Source organism: Triturus cristatus, chromosome 4_1, assembly GCF_964204655.1.
Source record: "Triturus cristatus chromosome 4_1, aTriCri1.1, whole genome shotgun sequence".
Taxonomy (NCBI): Eukaryota; Metazoa; Chordata; class Amphibia; order Caudata; family Salamandridae; genus Triturus; species Triturus cristatus.
In genome coordinates this window covers 888,602,868-888,624,943 of record NC_140585.1, presented here as the reverse complement: position 1 = coordinate 888,624,943, position 22,076 = coordinate 888,602,868, and the positions used below count along the sequence as shown (strand labels likewise).

At 50.0% G+C, this 22,076-nt stretch overlaps 1 protein-coding gene across 1 annotated transcript in view; it reads left to right on the top strand.

The window, feature by feature from the left end:
- Positions 1 to 22,076, top strand: part of STRIP2 (striatin interacting protein 2) — a 253,346-nt gene that overhangs the window by 87,545 nt on the left and 143,725 nt on the right. The window contains exons 4-8 of the mRNA XM_085653636.1: positions 487 to 621; positions 1,631 to 1,751; positions 3,023 to 3,091; positions 7,564 to 7,670; positions 18,892 to 19,019. Coding sequence (XP_085509762.1) covers positions 487 to 621; positions 1,631 to 1,751; positions 3,023 to 3,091; positions 7,564 to 7,670; positions 18,892 to 19,019 — 560 coding nt within the window. The remainder of the gene's footprint in view (positions 1 to 486; positions 622 to 1,630; positions 1,752 to 3,022; positions 3,092 to 7,563; positions 7,671 to 18,891; positions 19,020 to 22,076) is intronic.

Sequence of the window (22,076 nt, the reverse complement as noted above, 5' to 3'; positions counted from 1 at the left end):
GTGTATGTGACGACCTGGATTAGAACTTGGAAAGGTGGAATTCTCTGTGGACACAGAAGGGAGGAGAGTTTGGTAGCTAGCGGGGAATATGGCTACTGCTCTTCGCAGAGTCTTTCCTGTCGATGAGTGAGGATGCTGAAGTATCAGTGTGTCACCTAGCGGGCACCCAGCAGTCCACAGATTGATGGTAGCAGACCTTTATGGAAGACTTTTGTTGATGGAGAATTTATAGAGTAGGGCATTGACATAGCTAAAGACATGGAAAGGCATTGTAGAGTTTTGCATCTGTGTTTTGAGGTGGATCAAGACTGACTAATGGGGGGGATATCTAAAGATATCTCTCTGTAAATAAATGGATGACCAGTGAGCCAGTGAGGCCAATAGAGAGTTGAAAGACCTCAGCCAGAGGTTCTTCTGCAGTGGTACATTGGGCATTACCCTATGTAGCAGGCTGCATTTCACGTGTTGTGCTTATCTCTTCTGCAGTAAAAGGAATCAAATGGCCAGACCTGGACATTGCTCAGAAGAAGGCCTATGTGATGCAGCTTCTGGATGGACTTGAAGTGGTCGACAGGGAGAAGCGACTCAAGGTGGCTCGGGCGATTCTATACTTGACACAAGGTGAGTGATTTGTGGTAGGTAGTGAATGTCAAGTACATTGGGGGATTCGGCTTGGGAGCTTTGTATGCCCCCTGTGAATCCACTGGAGTTGAGGAGGTAAGGGCTGCATGTACGCAGGGTGATAACTATGTGTTAGGGACTGACGGCTGGGACAAGTGCTTGAGGAGGCAAGTCCTAGCACAATAACAGGATAAGGTACAATTCAGGCTGCTCATGAGCAGAACCTGGAGGTCCGAAGCCCTGCAGAGGACGTGAGTTGGTTCTAAGCAGAGAGACAAGAAGAGATGTAGAAACAAGCAATGCTGATTAGAGCAAGGGGTGAACTGGTGTATGATAAGAGATCTTGTGGTTGTTTAGGGACAGCTCTTTGAATCCAGTGGAACGTGCCAAGTCATACAGGAAAATTACAGGTTGGACATACTTTTAGAACCTGTTGTACCCAGGGTAGAGGCGTTCTGAGACTGACAGGTAAGACTCCAAAAGACAAGCACGCAGCACCTAACGTCTTGTAGGCAAGAACCAAACCCTGGAAGGAATCTGGAATTTGTCTGGTTACAAGAAGGACGCAGAAGGCTTATGAATGAATGCTGGAGTGCGGCTCAGGTTCTAGACTAGTGTTCCTGCTGCAGGCACAGTAACGAAAGCTCTGTGGCTAGCACCTTCTGGTTGCAGGATGGGAGGATCGCGACGCAACTCATGCAATGGATGCAGCAGTACTTGTGTAACCTGCTCCACCGCACTTCACCGCTAGCTCTAAACCAGACCACGAAAGGGTGCAAGCCTAGATTTTGACGATAGGGACCACTAAGACCCCCCAGTGTGCTGATGTTCAGTGTTTAGTCAAGCCATATGAGATCAGATCATGCCATACCATCAGGCCTAAGTTGGTGAAATAATCACTCATAAGATTCATACAACTGTGAAACCAGCTGAGTCACACTTGTGCCAGAGATGCATGGGTGGTTTGCCTTCATGTCTCTTCTCTGTCCTTGCCCCCCCCTCCTTCCAGGCGTCTTCGGTGACTGCAGCTCTGAGTCTGAGATCCTCCGCTGGTCCCGGTCCAACTCCTTCCTGCTGTACGAGATGGGAGCCTTCGCCGCCTTCCTGGAGCTCCTCAACATGGAAATCGAGTGAGCATGCTGCATGGCGTCTCTCTCCGAGTCTGGCATCTGGTGGGGTTTGTCAATCATATCAGGAGGTCGGCCACGTTTAAATGGGAATTTAGAGGCCGTGAACACGACAACACTACCTCTCAGTCTCATCCTAGAACTCAACATGGCGGAGAATACCAGTTTTACACTTGGAAATGTATTGCAGCCGGAGCCACTGCCAATAGGAAGTATGCCTGGTGCTCAACCCACCAGTGGTAGTTTAATATATTTTTTACACACAGTAAATTTGAAGCCGGCTGTTGCTCATCTTTGCAGATCTGAGGGCAGGTTCCATAGCATGCGAGGCATCAGTCACTAACTGATGCTAGTAGATGAGTACCTACGAGAGTAGCTCTGCTTGCGCCAGCGCTATGGTGTGTATGTGTATGTTTTTTTGTTTTGTGGTGCCACCTTCGGGCTCTGATTGCTGCTGCACTTTGAGTTGCACATGGATATCAGTATTTCAGGGCACTGACTGAGGACGGGCTCTGGTTAGTGCTCAGGGATGGTTACTGTAGTGCTACTCCCAATATATTGATATTAAAGTCATCGCCTGCTTTGGTTTGGCCAGATCAATGGCTATTTTAGTGGTCTGAATGCTGCAGGGTTGTAGATAATTGATGGCTCTGTTAGTTTCATTGATCCCACAGTGGCTGTCCACTCATTTATTTTAAGCCCCTGTGTCTTTTGAAAGGTTTTGCTCTCTTTAAGGCCAGCCTCTGGTCAATGCAGGGGTCTTGTTGCATGGCTGTGATTATTGCAGTGTTGGTATTCCAGGGCTCTGAGATTGCCAGGGCACTGATTAAAGCAGGGCTTTGACTCGAAACGATATCACAAGTAGATTATAAGCAATACATCTATTTGAATGCCAGTTTTGACAAACAATATAATGTCTGTAACAGGTTACCAAAGCAGATTAGAGACCCTCCCTAAAATGTAACATCAAACTGCCATTACAACGCATGTGTTTACAATCCATGCCTTTACCACGCATGTCCTTACCACACATATACCTTTACTACACATGCATTTACAATGCAATCTAAGTATGTATATGGTAAATTATAATTCGACTTTATAAAAATAAAACAAAGGAATTTGTCGCTCTGCCTTTGACTGTATCCACAATGCATGTGCTGCATCTGGATCTATTAGAAGCAATGTACTATATTTGCTGCAGGTGTGACTGAGTAATGTTTTGTGTTCTCAATTCTTTCTAACAAACCCATTCCTCTCTATCATGGTTTAAGTAATATCCAGGCATGCAGTAGCGCCTTGAGGAAGCCGGCCATCTCCCTGGCAGACAGTACCGAGCTAAGGTAACTTTTATTTCCCATTTTTCAGTTACCACCGTACCGTTCTTCCACAGAAATTACAAAGCGCTAAAAAAAAATTTTTTTAAAGGGAAGGTAGTCTAAATTTCAAAAGAGACGTTCCAATGTGTCTTCCACCAGTGAAAGTGTCAATATTTCTAAAGAAAATAGCCATATTTCCTTCTAATACCACCTAGGAACTAACAAGTGTCATGTGGTAGGCTGGAAGCCAGAGCTTTAAGTGGGATGAAAACAAATGAGTGTTGTCGGTGTAATTAAGGGCGTGGCTTAAAAACACTTAAGCTAATAATCTGTGTTTAGCATTGTTGTGACCCACCCGACTGGTATTTTGCTGTTTCTGTCATTGCATCCAGATATATAATACAACAAGTAACATTACACCTGCAGCAAGCCAGGACTATTGGTTTTGTCAATGGTTGTTAATTGCATAAGATAAAAAAAGCAACAACTATTGCTTTGTTGTATATAATATTGAAAATGCGTCAGTTCTAGAATGATGTGACTGTGAAAGAACTATAACCAGGCTCTTCGAAGTTACATCAAAGACAGTGAAGGTTGGTACTGCTGCAGAGTTAAAAAAACGAAAATTCACCTAGGGTGATGGCAAAAGTAGAGAGCCCGAGAGAGACCCGTTTCGGCACCTGCTTTTTAGAACTGCCGGTGCTCAGGACTCTGCTGGAAGTCATCATTGATACAAAGCCTTCTGTTCCGCACCAGTTATAGTGCCAGGAAGACACAGTGGTGGCATATACAAATGTCTAAAGTTCTCCACAAGTTCGTGTTGCACAAGACAAACATTATATTGGAAACGTGATGCCTCCACTCACCAGCTCGTAGGCACACATAGATACACAGACATTGACTGCAGTTAACGACTCACACGCCAATTTTCTCCATCCATTTGCCTGTCCAGTCAACAGAACAGGCTCTCTTTGGTCCTCAGCGTTGTCCATGCGCTTACACTATGATTGCACAATTGTACGTGTCCCAGTCTCCTACTAAATCCTGATGGGTACACCTCAACCTCAACTCCTGTTAGAAGGGAGCTCGGCATTTACCTTGCAGAATGTCCTTATGTTGCACCTTAGCTTCATCCTGACAGTTTTTATCCCATAACACCTTGTTGTAGAACCACACCTTCACTGGTGCACGATCACATACTCCAATCTACCTGTTTCCACCAGACACCCTCTAATGCGTGCCTCTGTGTTATTTCCCCTTGGTCTACACATGCACTCATCAACTGGTATTCATGCAACCACGCGCCTCACATAAAGACCCTGCAAAAGGATGTGTAAGCAACAACAGGGCTAACACACGAGCAACAACAATACAAGTAATTGGCAAAGCCTGTAGGCCTGGCTTTCACTTTGAAACCAGTCTAATATATTTAGGACTGCTGCAGTGAAAAAGCAAAACAGGATTGCTTATCCCCTCCTGAGTACACACACAGGCATGGTTTTCATCTTCAGATCCAATAACAAGCCTGGTAGGTGGCACCTAAGGGTCCCCACAGAGTTGATGGACTGAGGGATGACGGCACCCGCACACCTGATGAACAGGCTAGGTACCGGCACGCCCTCACTGAGCATCGGGTAACATGGCCGCTCTCTTAACAGTGACTCTGCGACTTTGTCTCACTATTGCACACTGTAGCAATATGTCATATGACCTCTGACAACTTCCGAATTTTGTTTATACGGGTCATGGGGAGGATGCCGCACTTTGGGTATGTGCAAACTACCATTACTTTTTGGAAAAGTCGCAAAATAGGACTAAGTCAATCACCTGAAATGTTGCAAATGTACACAAAAGTCCAAAAAGATTTTTGGTGGCTGGGTAGGATGGCGGCGCACACAATCCAAGTAACACATATTGTCTTCCAGTGTCACACGGAGTCCAATAAGTCCAACGGGGGCTTCAGGACAGAAGGGTTGCCATGAAGAACTCCCTAAAGTCGGGTAGAGTCCAAGAACTGCACAGAGGTCCCCGAGCACTCCAAAGAGGTCCGATTCCCAGTTGCATTATTGTCATGTTATCCTGTATTTTCATGAGATTAACTTCTCATCACTGAAGGTCGTTATAACTCTAGCAAACGCGTGTTTTGTCACAGGTCTAATTTCCTCTCAACTTCATGAAGGCTAGAATAGATGCATAATATAACATTATGAGGATACAATCACGAATTGTAACCTAATTTCACAATTAGGAACTATCACCGATATTAAAGCCAAGTACAGAAGAAGGGACACATTCACATTTCAAATGAACTGATAAGTAAGTCAATGTGAATATCATATAACCAAAAAACAACACCATATTGTTGTAAATAGCCAAATACATAGGTTAGCCTTTTATGAGGCACCAGAGAATTCATCACACTGAGTCCACAGTGAAAGTCGTGGCAAGATAATGCCCAGGAGTAAACACAAGCACCCTGGGGCGGAGAGGCAAACGACTCGCCTATTCCTATTACAACAAACAAGTTTTCAAAACTATGAAGCCAATGGCCTCATTAGCTGTAAGGCACAAAACTAATTTCTTAGAAAGGTTCGATCACTTATAGTGTTTTCATAAGTGACAAGTACACCACTATATATTGATTGTGTTCGTAACATGCCGCAAAATGAATCCCAGTGACCACCGTTACATTAATACCCCACTCGCCGGTCCTGAATTTGGTCTCGTCAATCACCATCAACAAGTAACAAAAGGCACAATTAAACAAACACGATGTAGATAACTCAATATGTCTGAAATCAAAAAGCAAAACAAAATACAAGTGCTCTTACAAAATTGTCTGCATGAATTATAGAACAAGTAAAATTTAATGTTACAGCTGAGCCTACATATCTTATGACCGCATACAGAACACCCAATATAGTAAACTATACACCATTGTGGAAAATATCACACAATAGTAACCTGTTGTAAATAGGGTTAAACTAACCACACTGAGATGACCCAAATCAAATAATCTAACCAATTCCTCCCAAACATGTGTTGGCTGAAGTTCAAACGAACTTGAGTGACGAAAAGTTAATTTAATTAAAATAAAGTGTAAGGAGACACAATACAACTGTGAATCTTCGACCTCTTTGGAGTGCTCGGGGACTTCTATGCCATCGACGAAAGTCACTGTAGTTTGGTCACTAAGAGTGCACATGTGATGCTGTAGACAAGCACCAGTGACAAGCACCAAAAATAAAGGCAATCATAGAGTGCGCACACAACCTGCAAGTCGCTGCCCCCACTGATCATCCCCCCCATTCAGGAGCTCATTAAGGAGAATACAGTTATGATGGTTCATCCAAGGTGTAGCCTTTTATTGGACAGTAGCAGTGTGAAAATAGTCCTTCTTCAGGAGCCAAGACGTCATAGAACTATAGTATGCAAGAAAGAAACAACACTCCAGTATTAAACACCAAATGCAACATTTGTGACACGTCACATTGTATTGGCCCGCAAAATATGCTGAATACTTTGTGCCAGAAGGCCCCAATAGTGATACATCTCCCAGGCCCTCTACCTAGGGCATCTTTTAACTATTTGACAAAGGAAAACATTTGGCTGGCAGAGTTTAGTAAGAACATCACCACATCGCCTCCACCCCAGAGTGGTACCATTCTAACACATAAAACCAGGGAACCGCATAGAGCACTGGCCCTGCTGCGGTACCTGTCCACAGGTGAAGCCCCAAAACTTCCACTCCAGACATCATGGGTTAGGGCAGAAGTGTCCAGGGCCACCAGCAGGTCAGTCCCCCTCCCGCCAGCCCGGTGCCCACGCAAACATCAACCTGTCAAGGGGTCAGTCCAGTAAAAGAGTCCAATTCTTGGGTTTCCCCTGTTTCTCTTCTGCTAGCTCCTAGTGCACCCTACATTAAATGCCCCCTGGCGTCCTTTGATGACTTCACACCCCTGGGACAGAAACAAACGACGGGCTCCTAGGGCAGGCTCCTGCTCGTGGTGCTGCAAATGGCATCCCTACCTCTTGTTGTGGGGGCACCTCCACAAGACAGGGGTTCAGCACAAATGCTTTGGGAGTTGCAACTTTGAATAGTAATGTCTGTATCCATGTGATGGTTAAAGAGAGAACATTGCCCCAATTTGCCTGTTTTTCTGCACTTCTCTTAAGGAGTACTTGGCTCACAATGAGTTTGAGATTTTTGGCCTACTTGACTCATTTTTTTACCTTAAATACACAATTATCAGCTGCCTAAAATATTAGAATAACTTTAGGCCAGTGCTGTTTGTGCTGGCGACACTTTTGAATTTATCTGCATTTGTGCCATACTTCAAATTTGGTGGGGATCTGGAGCTTACAAGGGTGGCATTTTTGGAGGGAACTAACCTCGAAGGGGACAGTCAATTCATACCTCACAGCATGCTTCCATCTTGACTGGTGTGGCCCCCATCTCATGTTGACCTACATTTAGAAGGTTCTCTTTTTTCCAGGGTGCTGTTGAGTGTCATGTACCTGCTGGTGGAGAACATTCGTCTCCCGGTTGAGCCTGATAGAGCGGATTGGGGCATCGCCAAGGAGACTTTCAAGACTGAGCTCAGTAAGTAGTCAATGGCCCCAACAATTGGAGAACTCTTGGGTCTTCATCACCTTCTGTACTTCAGGCTATTGTCCTGTTTAGATTTTTAAAAAAAAATGTTTTTCATGCTCAGAAACACAGGACTTCAATCCATGGCAATCTGTCAACCAGGGCTGGCAATCACCCCTGTAATAACATCATTATTTGTTGCAGATGCCCTGAAATAAAAAGTAAAAGAGATGTGCCAATGTTACTCCAAGCCACATACGCCCAGATTTACTAACACTCTGTGCCGTGTTTGCATTAATTTTGCAACGTTTTGTAACACATCTCCAAAGTAAAGTGTTGTGAAGGGATTTACTATCCAGCGCAAATCAGGATATGTGTTGGATAGTTCCCAAAAGTAACACAAAGTTGTGCTATATGCTGCGTTGCAGTAATTTGTGTCAAGGGGGTTCCATGGGTGGCACATGGGCCTTCTGATCCACCCATGGGTTTTGAAGCAAATCCTTATCCACTAAGAATCATAGAACGGGATTCAGTTCAAAATCCTATTTCTTCTTGAGGCAGGTATAACGAGAAGAAATGGTTTCGTTTCTGCTAATTTGTATGAGTGATAAATTGTGCAGCACACATACAAAGCAGGAAAAGTGTTAAAGGACATGTTTTGTACTGGAATGTTCCCCTTACTGTACAATAACTTTTGCTTACAGAATGCACACACGCTTGCACCATGGTGCAAGGGTGTGTACATTGGTGCATGACTGCCTAAAGAGCGCCACCGTAGGGACAGAGAAGAACAGCGCCATATATTAATAGAGATGGGCTTATCGAAGGGGGGCGCTAGAGAGCACGCGGCCAAGATGGCTGCGTCCGAGTGAGGCTCCTGAGCAACGGAGCCGTTTTCCTGCGGTTATCCTGCCCGGAGTGTGCTGCGGGGCCGTTACGACTACCTGTCCCTGCCCGTGGGCTCCCGGCACCCGGTGAATCGAGCGGTGGCAGCGGGGGCGGCCTCAGCCTGCGTGCCGCCCCCCTTGGTGATCTGACCGACGGACAGCGCAGAGAGTGCTGGAAGCGGCGTTCGGCCGCGCGTATCACCCCACGCCGCGGCCTGCCACGAGGCGGCTGGGCCGCACGCCCTGCAGCGGACTGGCAACGGGAGGACTGGGGACCTGTGAGGGGGTCCCCCTGGGGCGACGGTACGCTTGACGCCTGCTACGCTGCCGGCGCTGTACTGACACCCCTCACGCCGTGACTCTGCCAGTCCCAGGACATCGGGGGCCTATCGTGGTGGACGGAGGAGGACGACATTGTGGCCGGAGGCGCTGGGAGGGGATGTGACGCCCGCACCGCCCGGTGGCCCGGTGAGTGACCTGCTGTGGAGGACCCTTCTCTAGGCGTGGGGCCGGGGACGGGCCCCTGGCGAGCGCCCGACTGCTGTCCCCCGGAGGCGAGGCGGACACCTGTAATGGCGGAGGCGACCCTGGCGGCCTCGGTGTGACCCTGCTACCCACGCCGGTGGATCGGGATTGGGGCGAGGCTCCTAGGGGACTGACCACTGATCTGCTGCTGGACACGGGGAGGTGGCTGCTCCGGGTCCGGCGGAGTGCAACCTGGCGCACTTTGACTACTGGTTGTCTACAGTTTGCGGTGCACCTCCCCTGCTGGCGACGCTGCCCTGCGCCCTGACACCCTTGGTGCTGGCCTGACCCGTGCCGGCGGGGCTGGGACCCCCTTTGCTAACGGCGCCTGGTAGTGATTGGAGCCCCGATCGGCCTCGTGCATCACAGAGCCCTCTGAATGCCATCGGCGCAGCAACTGGCCATGGGGCGACTCCGGAACAAGCAGGCCGAGAACAGAGGGTGGACGGCCCTGCTGCGACGGCGGAGCGCCCTGTAGTGATCGCGGCGCCGCCCGCATCGACCCTGGAGGCCAAAATGGACGCCATGTTGGCGGCGGTCGACCGCCTGAGTAACACACTGGAACAAACCCGTACCTCACTGGAGTCCCGAATCGACAAAGTCACGGTGGACTTCACCCTGCTCCACGCCGATCATCGCCGGCTGGCGGACACTGTTGCCGGTCACGGCCAGGCGCTACAAGAAGTGCAGCCGATAGTGCGCAATCACTCCGCCACCTTGCAGGATCTGATCGACCGCGTTAATACCCTTGAAGACCGCGCGGAGGATGCAGAGGGCCGCTCTCGGCGCCAGAACATACGCGTCGTGGGCCTGGTGGAGGGCGAGGAGGGACGGCGACCCGAGCAGTTTGTTGAGGACTGGTTACGAGGTATCCTGCCCACAGGAATGCTCTCCCCGCAGTTCGTGGTGGAAAGGGCGCACAGGGTGCCGATGCGGAGGCCTGTCCCCGGAGCCCGGCCACGTCCTTTCCTATTTCGCCTCCTCAACTACCGGGACCGGGACGTGATTCTCCGGGAGACGCGGAAGATGGGAGCCCTTTCAATAGGAGGTGGCCCGGTGATGCTGTTCCCGGACTACACTGCGACTGTCCAGAAGCGGAGGAGCAACTACATGGAGGTGAAACGCCGTCTCCGGGAGCTGCACATTCCATACTCGCTGCTGTTCCCCTCACGCCTCCGGGTGGTCACGAAGGATGGGACGCGATTTTTCGATGCCCCGTCCGATGTCTGGGACTGGCTGGAGGAAACGGGCCAACATGGTGGCCCCCGACCCGTGGAACCGGGGCCTACGGGGCGCAGAGAGAAGAGGCTGAGACGGCGGAGACAGAGGGACCGCCGCGGTGGGATGGGGCCGAGTCCCCCGGCTGCGCCAAGTCCGGAGAGGATGCGTGCGGAGCGGCTGGAGGCTCTGGAGGTAGTGGCCACCCTGGGGTCTGTGAGCAGCCAGGGGGACGTGGCGGCTCGCATTCACAGTGACACTGAGACTGACCTGTCCTCCTCCCCGTCCATCCTGATTCCGGAGGACCAGATGTTGCCGGAGGTGACCCCACAGACAGCCGACCTTCTGGGGTGAACTCTTGCTGGTTTGCACTGTGTCCGCTGCAGGTACCCTGGGGGTCGGGCGGGTTGCTCCGTACTGCTCCCCGGGGGGAGGGGGGGGAGGCCTGCTGCCTCTGCTGTCCCCTGGCCTGTGACTTCCGGGGCCCTGTTCATTTCTGTGAGCGGGATGGGGGTTGCGGGGATTGAGGGGTAGCATGGGTCCCCCTACACACGGGCCGGGGTCCGGGGTTTCGGGCTTCTTCTGGTTGCGAGGGAGCGGGTTGACGGCGATCCCTACACGCACTCCCCTGGGACACGACAGGGTGAAAGGCGGCCCTGCAGACACACGAGGCCCTGACGGGGGTAACACGGGGCTCTTGCAAGCCAGGCACAACGGTATTGCTCTTTAGCCCCTCGTCAACCCAGCCCTGACTAGGCAGTTCACAGGCAATTGAGCCTTACATGTTTGGACGAATACCCGGTTCTGGGGTTCGCCCCTGTGGTTATGGAGTTCCTCTTATTCATACTGTTTTTACCTTTGTCTCTTTACACTCTGCAGTGTTCTGCAGCTTTTTCACACATCATGTTCTTGCAGCAGGAGATCTGGGTGGCGGTCCCTCTGGTCTTTCTTCACCCTCCCCTTCCCCGGCTGGCCCGTTTCGGCCAGTGAACCTAGTGTTGTCCGCGCTCTACCCCAATGGCTGACACTGCAATAGTCACCTGGAACATTAGGGGCATGCACACACCAACCCGCCGATATTCTGTTTTTTGCCTATCTCCAAAGGCACAAGATAGGGGTGGCCCTCCTCCAAGAGACACATATGACACGGCTGGAACTAGACAGACTGCGCGCTCGCTGGAGGGGACAGCTTTTCGGGACCACATACTCCGCGCATGCTCGGGGTACACTAGTTTGGGTGCGGGCAGGCACACCCTTCATATGCTCCGAGACAGTGCTCGACCCTGACGGTCGATACACTCTGGTGCGGGGGCGACTCAATGGGCACCCTGTGCTCCTGGGTTCTATTTACGCCCCGAACGTTGACCAACCGTCGTTCCTTGATCGCCTCTCGGTGGCCCTGACCCCGTATGTGGATCTCCCCTGGCTGCTGGGTGGGGACTTTAATGCCGTACTGGACACGAGCCTCGATAGATCCTATCCACCACTCCGCAGTACACAGGCGGTCTCGAATGCGAGGAGCCTCACTGATTGGCTGTCGCGGTGGGCCCTTCATGACATCTGGCGCACCTTACATCCCGCTGACCGGCTCTATTCCTATTACTCTGCGGTACATGATCTTCACGTCCGCCTTGACAGGGTGGTGAGCTCCCCGTCGTTGGACCCTTTGATAGTCCAGGCGGATTACTTGGGCCGGACTCACTCTGACCACAACCCTCTTCGACTGCGTCTCCGCTGGGACCCGGGGAGACCACCCATCCCCACGTGGCGCTTGCAACCGGCTGCTCTTGAGGACGCGGAGTTCCGGGCCTCGCTCGGCACGGCGGTCGAGCAGTTCTTTGACCTCAATGAGGGCACGGCGGGGAGCACGTTGACGGAGTGGGACGCGCACAAGGCAACCATGCGGGGACACTGTCTGGGGGCCACGGGAAATATCCGTAAGCAGCTTACGTTGCTGCTCACCGCTTTGGAGACCCGGCTACTGGCATGCGAACGTCATGGCGAGGGTGGTGGGCGTGACTCGACCAGGCTGGCCCGGCTTCGGGCACGCCACGCTGCGCTGTTGGAGAGGTTGCGCTGCCACAACTACGCTGCCCATTCGGCACGAGTCCACGCCACATCGGACAGGGCGGGGCGATTGCTGGCCTGGCTGATCCGACAGGAATCGAGCTATGCGCCAATAGCCTCCCTTCGCGGACTGGACGGCACGCTGGTACACACGCAGTGGGAGATCCACCAGACGCTCACGGCACATTACAAAGACCTGTATACCTCGGCGGGGCGACGGCAGGCACAGGATCTGGATCTGTTCTTAGGGGCTGCCGGCTTCCCCACAGTTCCGGATGCCCACCAGGAAACCCTGGAGGGTCCCCTCACTCTGGAGGAAATAGGGGACGCAGTGGCCTCATTGGCCTCTGGCAAGGCGCCCGGACCGGATGGTCTCCCGGCAGAATACTACAAAGCATACCGGGAGTCTCTGGTGCCCCGTCTGCACGCGTTATATCTCACAGCCCTTGAGGAGGCCACCCTGCCTGCCTCCATGAGGGAAGCCTACCTGATCTCTTTCCCCAAGCCAGGGCGCGATCCTACTCATCTAGGGTCCTATCGCCCCCTCGCCCTCCTCAACACCGACTACAAGATCCTGGCCAAGGTCCTAGCGGAACGGTTGGCCCCCACCGTGCCTGTGCTGGTGCACAGGGACCAGAATGGGTTTGTGCCGAAGCGCAGTACCTCGCTTAATCTTCGCCGGTTCTTCCGTGTAGCCGTACACGGTGCACAGCACTGGCCACGGGCGGGCTGTCTAGTGTTAGACCTCGAGAAAGCCTTCGATAGCTTGGAATGGGGCTACCTGGTGGCAACCCTATCACATTACGGTCTAGGCCTTGGGTTTCTGCAAATGGCGGCGCTCCTCTATAGGAACCCTGTGGTCCGGGTGAGAACTGGCCCGTACGTTTCTGAGGCCATCTCGGTTGGCCGAGGTACCAGGCAGGGATGCCCCCTTTCACCCCTCCTTTTCGTGCTTGCCATCGAGCCCTTGGCAGCCACCCTGCGGAGGGTGCTGACGGATGGCATTCCAATGGGCGACGCCACCCACCAGGTTTCCTTGTACGCGGATGACCTCTTGATCTTCGTGCGGGATGTGGCGAATATCTCAGGGGACCTTGAACGGGTTCTCACGGAGTTTGCAACGCTCTCCGGGTTAAAGGTGAATGCAGCCAAATCGTGTCTCTACCCGTTCCGTGAAGACCCCCGGTTTCAATTGGGAGGTGTGCCTGTCCGGTGGCAGCCAGACACCTTCCGTTACCTGGGCATTCAGGTGTACCGGCGATCCGCTGACTTGGTGGAGGGTAACTTGGGCAGGGCGGTGACGGCGATCAGGGCCCAGATGCGTTTCTGGGGCACCCTTCCCCTTGCGGTCACTGGTCGCATTGCACTGATCAAAATGGTGGCCCTGCCCAGACTCCTCTACTACTTCGCTAACCTGCCGACCTATATCCCGGCGTCCTTCTTCGCCGCCCTGGAGCGCTCCCTTCGGGATTTCGTATGGGGCACCGCACGACACAGAGTGGCGCTCTCTAAGTTATACCTCCCCACGGGTCAGGGGGGACTCGCGATGCCCTGTTTTGCGCACTATTACCTAGCAGCACAGCTGCAATGGGTGGCCAGGTGGCTGGCCGACCGGGAAAGGGACGACACGGCATCCGTGGAGCCGCCGCTCCCCCTGACGGATGTCATCGCGTTGTTCCATCCGACGGCCAGAGTGACCAAGCCAGGGCCCCTTCTAGTGGCGGTGGCCTGTCGGTGCTATCGGCGAGCCCTCTACCTGACACGGTCACACACCCCATATGCCCCTGCCATGCCGATTGAGGGTTCACCTAGCGGTCGAGGGATATTGCGCTCGGCAGAGCTTGCCGACTGGCACGCGGCGGATATTTGCACGCTGGGGGACCTCTACCACGACGGTACGCTTATACCGTTCGCCCAGCTGGCGGAGGAGACGGGGTTACCGGCCGGTCAGTTCCTCCGTCACCGCTCGCTAGTCGCGACGCTGACGAGTCGGTGGGGTGCTCTTCAGGAGGAACCGGCGCAACACCTCATGATGCAGTACCTCCACGTCATGGGACGGGGCGGCCACATGATTCGCTGGTTCGCGGCCTCCTTGCGCGTGATGGTGGCGGCGGACCTGTCTCCGCTACGGGGTAAATGGGAAGTGGACTTGGACCGTCCCCTGACCGACAAGGAATGGAGGGATACGCTACGGGGGCCCACACGGATTCCCAGGAATCTGCGGTTTCGCCAAATCCAGTACTTCATACTACACAGAGCATATCTCACTCCCGACTCCATTAATCGCTATTTCCACCGGGCGGACGCTGAATGCCCACGCTGCAGGGCTCTGGATGCTGGACTAGTGCACATGTTATGGAGCTGCCCAGCGCTCGACTCATACTGGCGTACGGTGCATGGAGCGCTACATACTTGCGCCGGTCCGCTGGCGCAGCGAGATTGGCCCGCCTGTCTGTTACACTTGTTTCGTAGGACTCCCCCCACGAAGGTTGCCTGTCGCTTCCTCGATCTGGGCCTGATTGTGGCGAAGCGGTTAATTACCAAGCGCTGGAAGGCGCCTGAACCCCCTCGGGTTCAGGCGTGGCGGAGTTCCTTGCTAGTGTGGGCGGGGGCGGAGGGCACGGCTCTCTTGCGGGAGGAAACGCTAGGCCTCAGACTCACACCCATAGCGAGTCAATGGGACGTACACGTGCAGGTCCTGATGCGGCTGGATGGGGATGCCCTGAGACTCTGTGGGACACATACTGCGGTGCCTCTTCCTGGTGGGGAGGGGAATGGAGGTGAGCCTGGGAGACCCACTCCGGGGACTGACGGGGAGGTCCCAATCGAACCAAGGGGATGTGCGGACACTGACATTTGCCTCTCATAGTATGACCTGTCACGGGGGATGGGGGGGCCGGGGTTTGGGGGGGGGGTGGACCGGGGGGGGGGGGGGTATCCTGAGGGTCGTATGGTCTAAGATCGAACCTGCTGCTGTTGTTTCTGATGGACTGCTGTTGTTTACTCTATCTTCTTTGTTCTAAGTTCGGCTGTTACATGAATCTGTTCAACTGCGGGCGGTGGCCCTGATACTTACTTGATTGCATCAATCCACGCCTTGTAGTGGCGCTGGATCTTGCGGCTCACCGCGTTCACAATTAGCGGATACTCCTCTGAGTACCGGACTCATTGCCTGTGGGATATTACATTCATGATGTATGTTATGTCTATATCAACAAATGCTAATAAACAGATTTCATAATAATAGAGATGGGCTTATCGAACTGTGTCAGATGAAAATATTCACGAGGCTATGGCAGAGGTGAATAGCCACGTTTTAGTGGTTTTCTGAAATACCGAGTGGGAAGACATATTAGAATAGAACTCGGAAGCGGATTCCACAACAACAAGAGACCTGAATAATCTGCCTCCGCATCAGGATGGTTTAAAGTGAGGTATGACCTAAAAGGCTAATATGAGATGAGCGTCAGGTGCGCGATGGCCTGTAAGATTTCAGGCTCTCATGAATGAACACAGGCTTTGCACCGAAGTAGGTTGAGGGACATCTACACACAGTCCCAAAGATCATACGCCTGTGAATGTGGGAGACAAGGCAGCGAAGCAAGATGCTGAGACATATGTTTTGAATGAGGAAGGCCTAAAGGTAGACATGTAGCCATATTTTGAAAGCGCCAAAGATAACGAATCGGGTATTGTGGAAGACAAGCTGCATTGCAGTATCCATGACTACAGGTGTGCGACGAACCATACTAAAGAATTTGGGGCACATTTACAAGCCCCGTTGCGTCGCTGTTTCACCACGCAACGTGGTGCAAATGCAACGCAGCTCAAAAGAGAGATTTATAAAGCCACGCAAGGCCACCTCACGTGGCACTGAGTGGCTTCATAAATCGCAGTGCCAGGGAGGCATTCAGTGATTGTTGTGTGGGTGTTCCCATGCAACTCCCATGGTTTTTCACACATTCCCAGATTTATCAGAACTGGTAAACTTGGGAATGTGCCAAAAAGATACGCCTCCAGGATGAGGCATAACAAGGAGAAATAATCTTTATTTCTCCTCGTTACTACCTCTAGTGGAATATGCCTCTCAGGATTGTTTTTGTGCAAGAAGGTGTCCCTTGCTGCACAATAACAATCCTATCTGCAGCCCAGGCACCCTTGCTCCATGGTGCAAGGGGGCCTGCATTGGCGTTCGGCAGCCAAAAGGGCTCCAGCGCAGGGACAAGGACAAGAATGCATCGTATTCTTTTAAATACAGCGAATTCCTGCCCTTTCCCTTTAACGCAGCACAGCAAGACGACTTGCTGCATTGCATTATGTTGCCATAAATATGGCCTTTTGTTTGATTCTGAATATTAAGACTTGAAACACAGAGGCCGAGGGAAAGATGGACCACTCCCGACCAACCTCTGGTAATGTGAAATAGCCTGAGGTCATGCACCTTGTGGACTTTTTTGTATGCAATGGGTGGCAGTCTCACTTTGGACACACCTGCAGCATTGGGAGTGGGAAGAGCGCCTCTCCATGGGGGACAAGACTTGCTGACAATGGCAATGGAGTCCAGTGTGAGAGCTCCAATGCTCTCGCCAGTGCCACGTGGTTTACATCACATCCACCATTGCTTGATCCTCTGAAGTATCACCAACATACCTATAGACGTCCTTGTCAGCTCAGTAGTAAATTCCATACTGAACTGTGGGAATGGGGATTCCAAAGAATGGGCTCCTAGTATGGGGATGCGACCTGGGCAGTTCTCAACAAGAGAGAGCAAGTCACCCAGTCTAAGAGGGCTCCCCATTAACTTCAATTTGCAGCAGAGGTGAAATTGAAATGCCTCTGCCTACTGTTCTTCATATACATGTGGGTATTCAGAGTCTTCTAATAGACTCCATATACATTATATAGCTGATTAGGCATTGCTTTTCTACACCCCTCTTTCAAAGAATTCCAATACATTCCTTGAACAAAGGTTAAGAACTTTCACTGCAAGCTGCATGAAAATTTGACTTCCACGTCAGTCCCATCCTCAATTCATACACAAGTATTACCTACACCAATCTCTTCGTATTAACTAAGCCCTTTACAAAAAATGGTTATAATGTCATTGCTCAAAGCACCTCATAAACCCAAGAATCCCATAAAAGATATTGCGTTTAACCCCAGGCCCTGGCATATGTAGTGGGAGGTTGTGTTTGGATCACCCACACATCTGTGGAGGAGAGGTGAAGACCCATGGCCAGGTTCTATCCCAACCCGGGGAAGGATGAGTACACTGCCAGAAATAAAGAGCGTAAACAATTCAGCCCAGACTGCCTCTCTCATCATGCACAGGACTGAACCACAGAACCACCAGTGAATGCTAGTTTACAGGGTTTAGATTTTTTTTAGTGAATTGTTTTCGGGTAACAAAAAATACAGTACATCTGTGTACATTGTGCTTATACTACAATTACATGAAACTCAGCTAATCCATTATAAGCACTTAGTGGGAATATAGGAAACATATTAGGAATGGAATTATGGTGCTTTGTAAAGCGCTCTGATACCAGATTCGGATTCGGGTCAAGTTTGCGCTATATAAAACTCTGCAAAATAAATAAATTATAAATATCAAACAATTTTGCCCTTAAATATGTAGGGTGGTGGGAATGGCTGGTAAACGTCCTTAAATCTTAAAGTCCAAGATGATTTACTGTTCCTGGCTCTCATGTTCGGATGTTCCTGGAAGGGTCAGGTAGTTTCCAAGCGTCACATGTTGCGTGAATGCGATGGGATGAGTTAGCTGTGCTCGTTCTACAGAGGAGCCATGAGTGAGGCCTGCTACTTTTCTCATCCCTAGCTTCACTTATCTTTGCTTCCTCACAATTGTATATCCACCATCTATATTTTGATCCAACCTCAGTAGCCAGAATTATCAAGAGAACTCAGTATCATTAAATCACTTGCCAACTTATTGTTTGTAGTCAAACGATTGAAAATGTATGCTCAAATCTGAGTTTTCCTTGTGGAATCTCTTCTGTGCAAGCTTTTGTTTCCACCATAGACACCATAGGGTAACGAGGATTCCGGACCATCGTGGATCATCTCTTTATCGTCCAAAAGCAGATCACTCAGCCTCCCTTATCATTCTTGGTTCCTCTGCACACTTTAGCGACTTGGACTCTGGCGTTTTTTGGGCTTCTTTCATGACCTTGCACTTTCACAAATAGTAAGCTCATATCAAAGTTTAATCTAAGAGGGTAGGTATTGTTTCTTTTATGATCTATAGGTTCTGATGTTGAGAATTGGAACTGAGAACTAAAAAAGTCACAGGTTTGAGTTATTTGTCTCCAGCTGACTCATCCACTGGATGGATGAAGGAACAATGTGTCCAGTGCTACCTCAGCTTCTTGAAATCTCAGCGGAAGCAAAAACTGATGATCATTATCTATCTTACGAACTTCAACAACCTTTGCACAATAGTAAGTAATGTAGGACGTGCAATATTTAAGGCGTTTTCGTCATACTTCCCATTATTTGTTTCCCTGTCTCATCAGGTTTTCCAGTGCAGACCGAAGAACCTTTTGCACTATTGCTCCTTAACATGGTGACGAAGTTCTGCAGCGGACATGCACCTCATTTCCCCATGAAGAAAGTGCTACTGCTGCTCTGGAAGGTGGTGTTGGTGAGTGCTGAGCATAAGGGGCTACACACACATATGGGATACACGTAAAGAGAGGTATCTCACTGAGGGTGGTGCAGAGCACTAAACTCACACTTACAGGTGTTGAATGGAGTAGCTGTTGAGTCAACTAGAAGACAAAGCATGGTTCTGCACCTTTCGATTCTCTTATGTTATTTCATTTAGTTTTATTTTTCTCCCAAGCACAATGTCCCTCTCATTTCTCTGCTCTTATCTTTAACTGGATTATCCGGTGGGACGAGAAGTTGGAGTGAGCCATATATGCTTAATAAGAAGGGTGGTGAGAGTTTGGAAAAATTGTTTATGTAGAGTTATAGGGATATTGATGAAATAGTACAAGAATTTCGGTAGTTTTATCATTTTTATCAAACCTCTGCAACCAGCCATGGATAGTTGTAGTTTCCGCCATCTGTCTGATCCTCCAGGAGTGTAATGGCCCAGCTGTAATTAAGGTGAACTACTCCCTCTGTTTCCTGACTCAGCCAGACCCCCAAGTATTTAACTGGTGCTGGTGCCATGCTCCATAGTAGCAGAAATTCGAGTTCAACCTGTCTTGTCCCAAAGGTAGGTGGAAACATTGCTGATAAGTCTCAATTGGTGGTTAGCCCGGACAGAAGTACGAACCTCATGAATTACCGAAGAATGGGGTGGATACTTTTCCTGAGGGTCCTTGAGATAGAGGATGAGATCATTGGCATAGAGCGGGGGACAGTCATGGGCAATGTTCCCTCTAATTTCTTTCCTCTGCGTGCGGCAGTGGAGGGTCTCTGTGCGCTGCAACCATGGCTATGTGCGCCAGGAACCAGACCGCGTGTGTGCGCGGCGCCAAATGTCACTCAGTTTACAGTACCACATTATGGATTAGGAAAGGCCATTGTCTACAGTTAAGGTAATATGTGGGTCCATGTGTTAATGCTGTTCAAACTTGTATTTATGGTTCATTAATGAAAAGCATTCATTATTAGGGTGAGCATTAAAAGTAAATGCCGTAAACTCGGCCTTCACTACTGAAGGCGGCTCCAGTATAAATGTGTACACACCTTTTCAAAGTTTAGTAATATGAGGCTATGTATAATGCTCCCAGAACGCTCTCTGTTTATATGCAAATATTTGCAGAAGCTTGAAAGCAAGAGTGATGGTTCTTTGCTTTCAAAATAAAATGTTCAAAAAAAAAATGCAAGTAGGAAAAAAGACATTAGGTGCCATATCTTTGCAGCATCATTTAGTAAAATGTTGATGTACGCTTGTATCTCCCAAAAATATTCCTAATGGAAAATCAGTGTAACCAGTTGAAATATGATTATGGGGAAAAAAATAACACAAGCATTGGCAAAGCCAGTAGGTCTGAAATGTGTGGTCAGCCGTTTGGTTTTGTCAATGCGTGACTTGTTTAGGCATGTTTTTTGTAAAACCTTATCGTGTGGGAGCTGCTGGGCCCTCACGATTATAACAAGCATTGGCAAACGCAAAAATAGATTTTGGTCTCCAAAAAAAAGCACACATTGACACAAAGGTCATGGTTTACGCAAGGCCTAATTAAAGGCCCAATTATAAATCTCAAAAGTGCATCCATGGTATATATCCTTGCATTAAGTGCATATATACAGTTTCCGTGAATTCACAAGAATTTACAGAAGTAGGCCAAGAAATAGTAGGGGCAAAATGGTCATGCTTATTGTTATGAAAATCAATGTGATTTTGAAGTTGAAGTGAAACTGCTTTTTCAAGAACCTTTTTTCAAGTCTATCTCTCCTGACCAAACTTCAAATCATTTATCTCGAACTCTGTGCCTCCAGGAAGTAGCCAGTTGGATGGCCGGCTGTAAATTAAAACTTAATAAGGACAAGACGGAAGTTAAGGTGTTGGGCAATACACTATGCAGCAGTGTACTGCACCCCCTACCAGAATGTTTGAGCATGCTGCCGACCCCTAAAGGCCCAATAAAAAACCTCGGGATGTGGCTTCATCCCAATCTCACAATGTAATACCAAGCTAAAAGAATTTCTGCCAGCTGCTATGGCATTCTGAGACCACTCAAGCTCCTCCCTCTTACAGCCAGTAGAGTGATTGCACAGGACTTCCTGCTGTCACACCTGGATTATGGGAATGTCCTATATCTTGGGTCACCTTGCTATGTGGTGCAAAGGTTACAAGCTCGACTTTTTATAGCTACACCTAAATATCACTCAGTTACTAAGGCTCCCAAGGATCTCCACTGGCTCCCGGTAGAGTGCAGGATTCAGTTAAATCTCTCTGCATTATGCATAGGGCGATAAACAGCAGCGCCCCCCTTTTGCTACGGTCATTAGCCTCCCTGTATGTGCCCATAAGACTTCTCAGAGCAGCCTCTGCCCATCTACTCAAGGTCCCCAGGATTCGGAGATCGCATTGGGGTGGATATTCCACATTCTATTTGGTGTCCAAACTCTGCAATTCTTTGCCTCTCAAACTATGCCTTCTGGAGCAAGAACTCCCTTTCCACAAAGCCTTGACAACCTGGCTGTTCAGGGAATAACATTTTAGTCCCCGGATGTTTATGGTATCTGTGGCAGCACTGGGAGGCCTTCTGGTAGCCATGCGCTACATATAATCTGCACAGTAGAACAGAGTAGACTAGAATAGAATACCTATTCAGCTAGAGCTAGTCCACGCTAGTGGTACTGAAGAGGGCATTCATGGTCGGACATTAATCAGAGGTTTGTACATCTTCCCCGTCTCCCCATCATTAGGCAGCCAGTGATCCTTTCTCGAGGTCGATACCGCTCACTTCTATGTGACACTGGAAAAAGATTAATCGCTTTTACCATCACACACAAACGCCCATGTACAGGCTCGAGCACTTCTTGATAGACATTCTCTTAAAAACGACACTAATTCATTCAAACGCTCATTGGCATCTGTAGACCCATGCTGCGCCTTCAAGGTTACACCCCCTGGCTACAGACCGCATCAGTCTGCCTGGTGCACATGCCGCCCTTGGTGAGGGACTTGGATGGATGCGTTCATTTGTGAGCCCTGAAAACAATCAAAGGTCTGCCT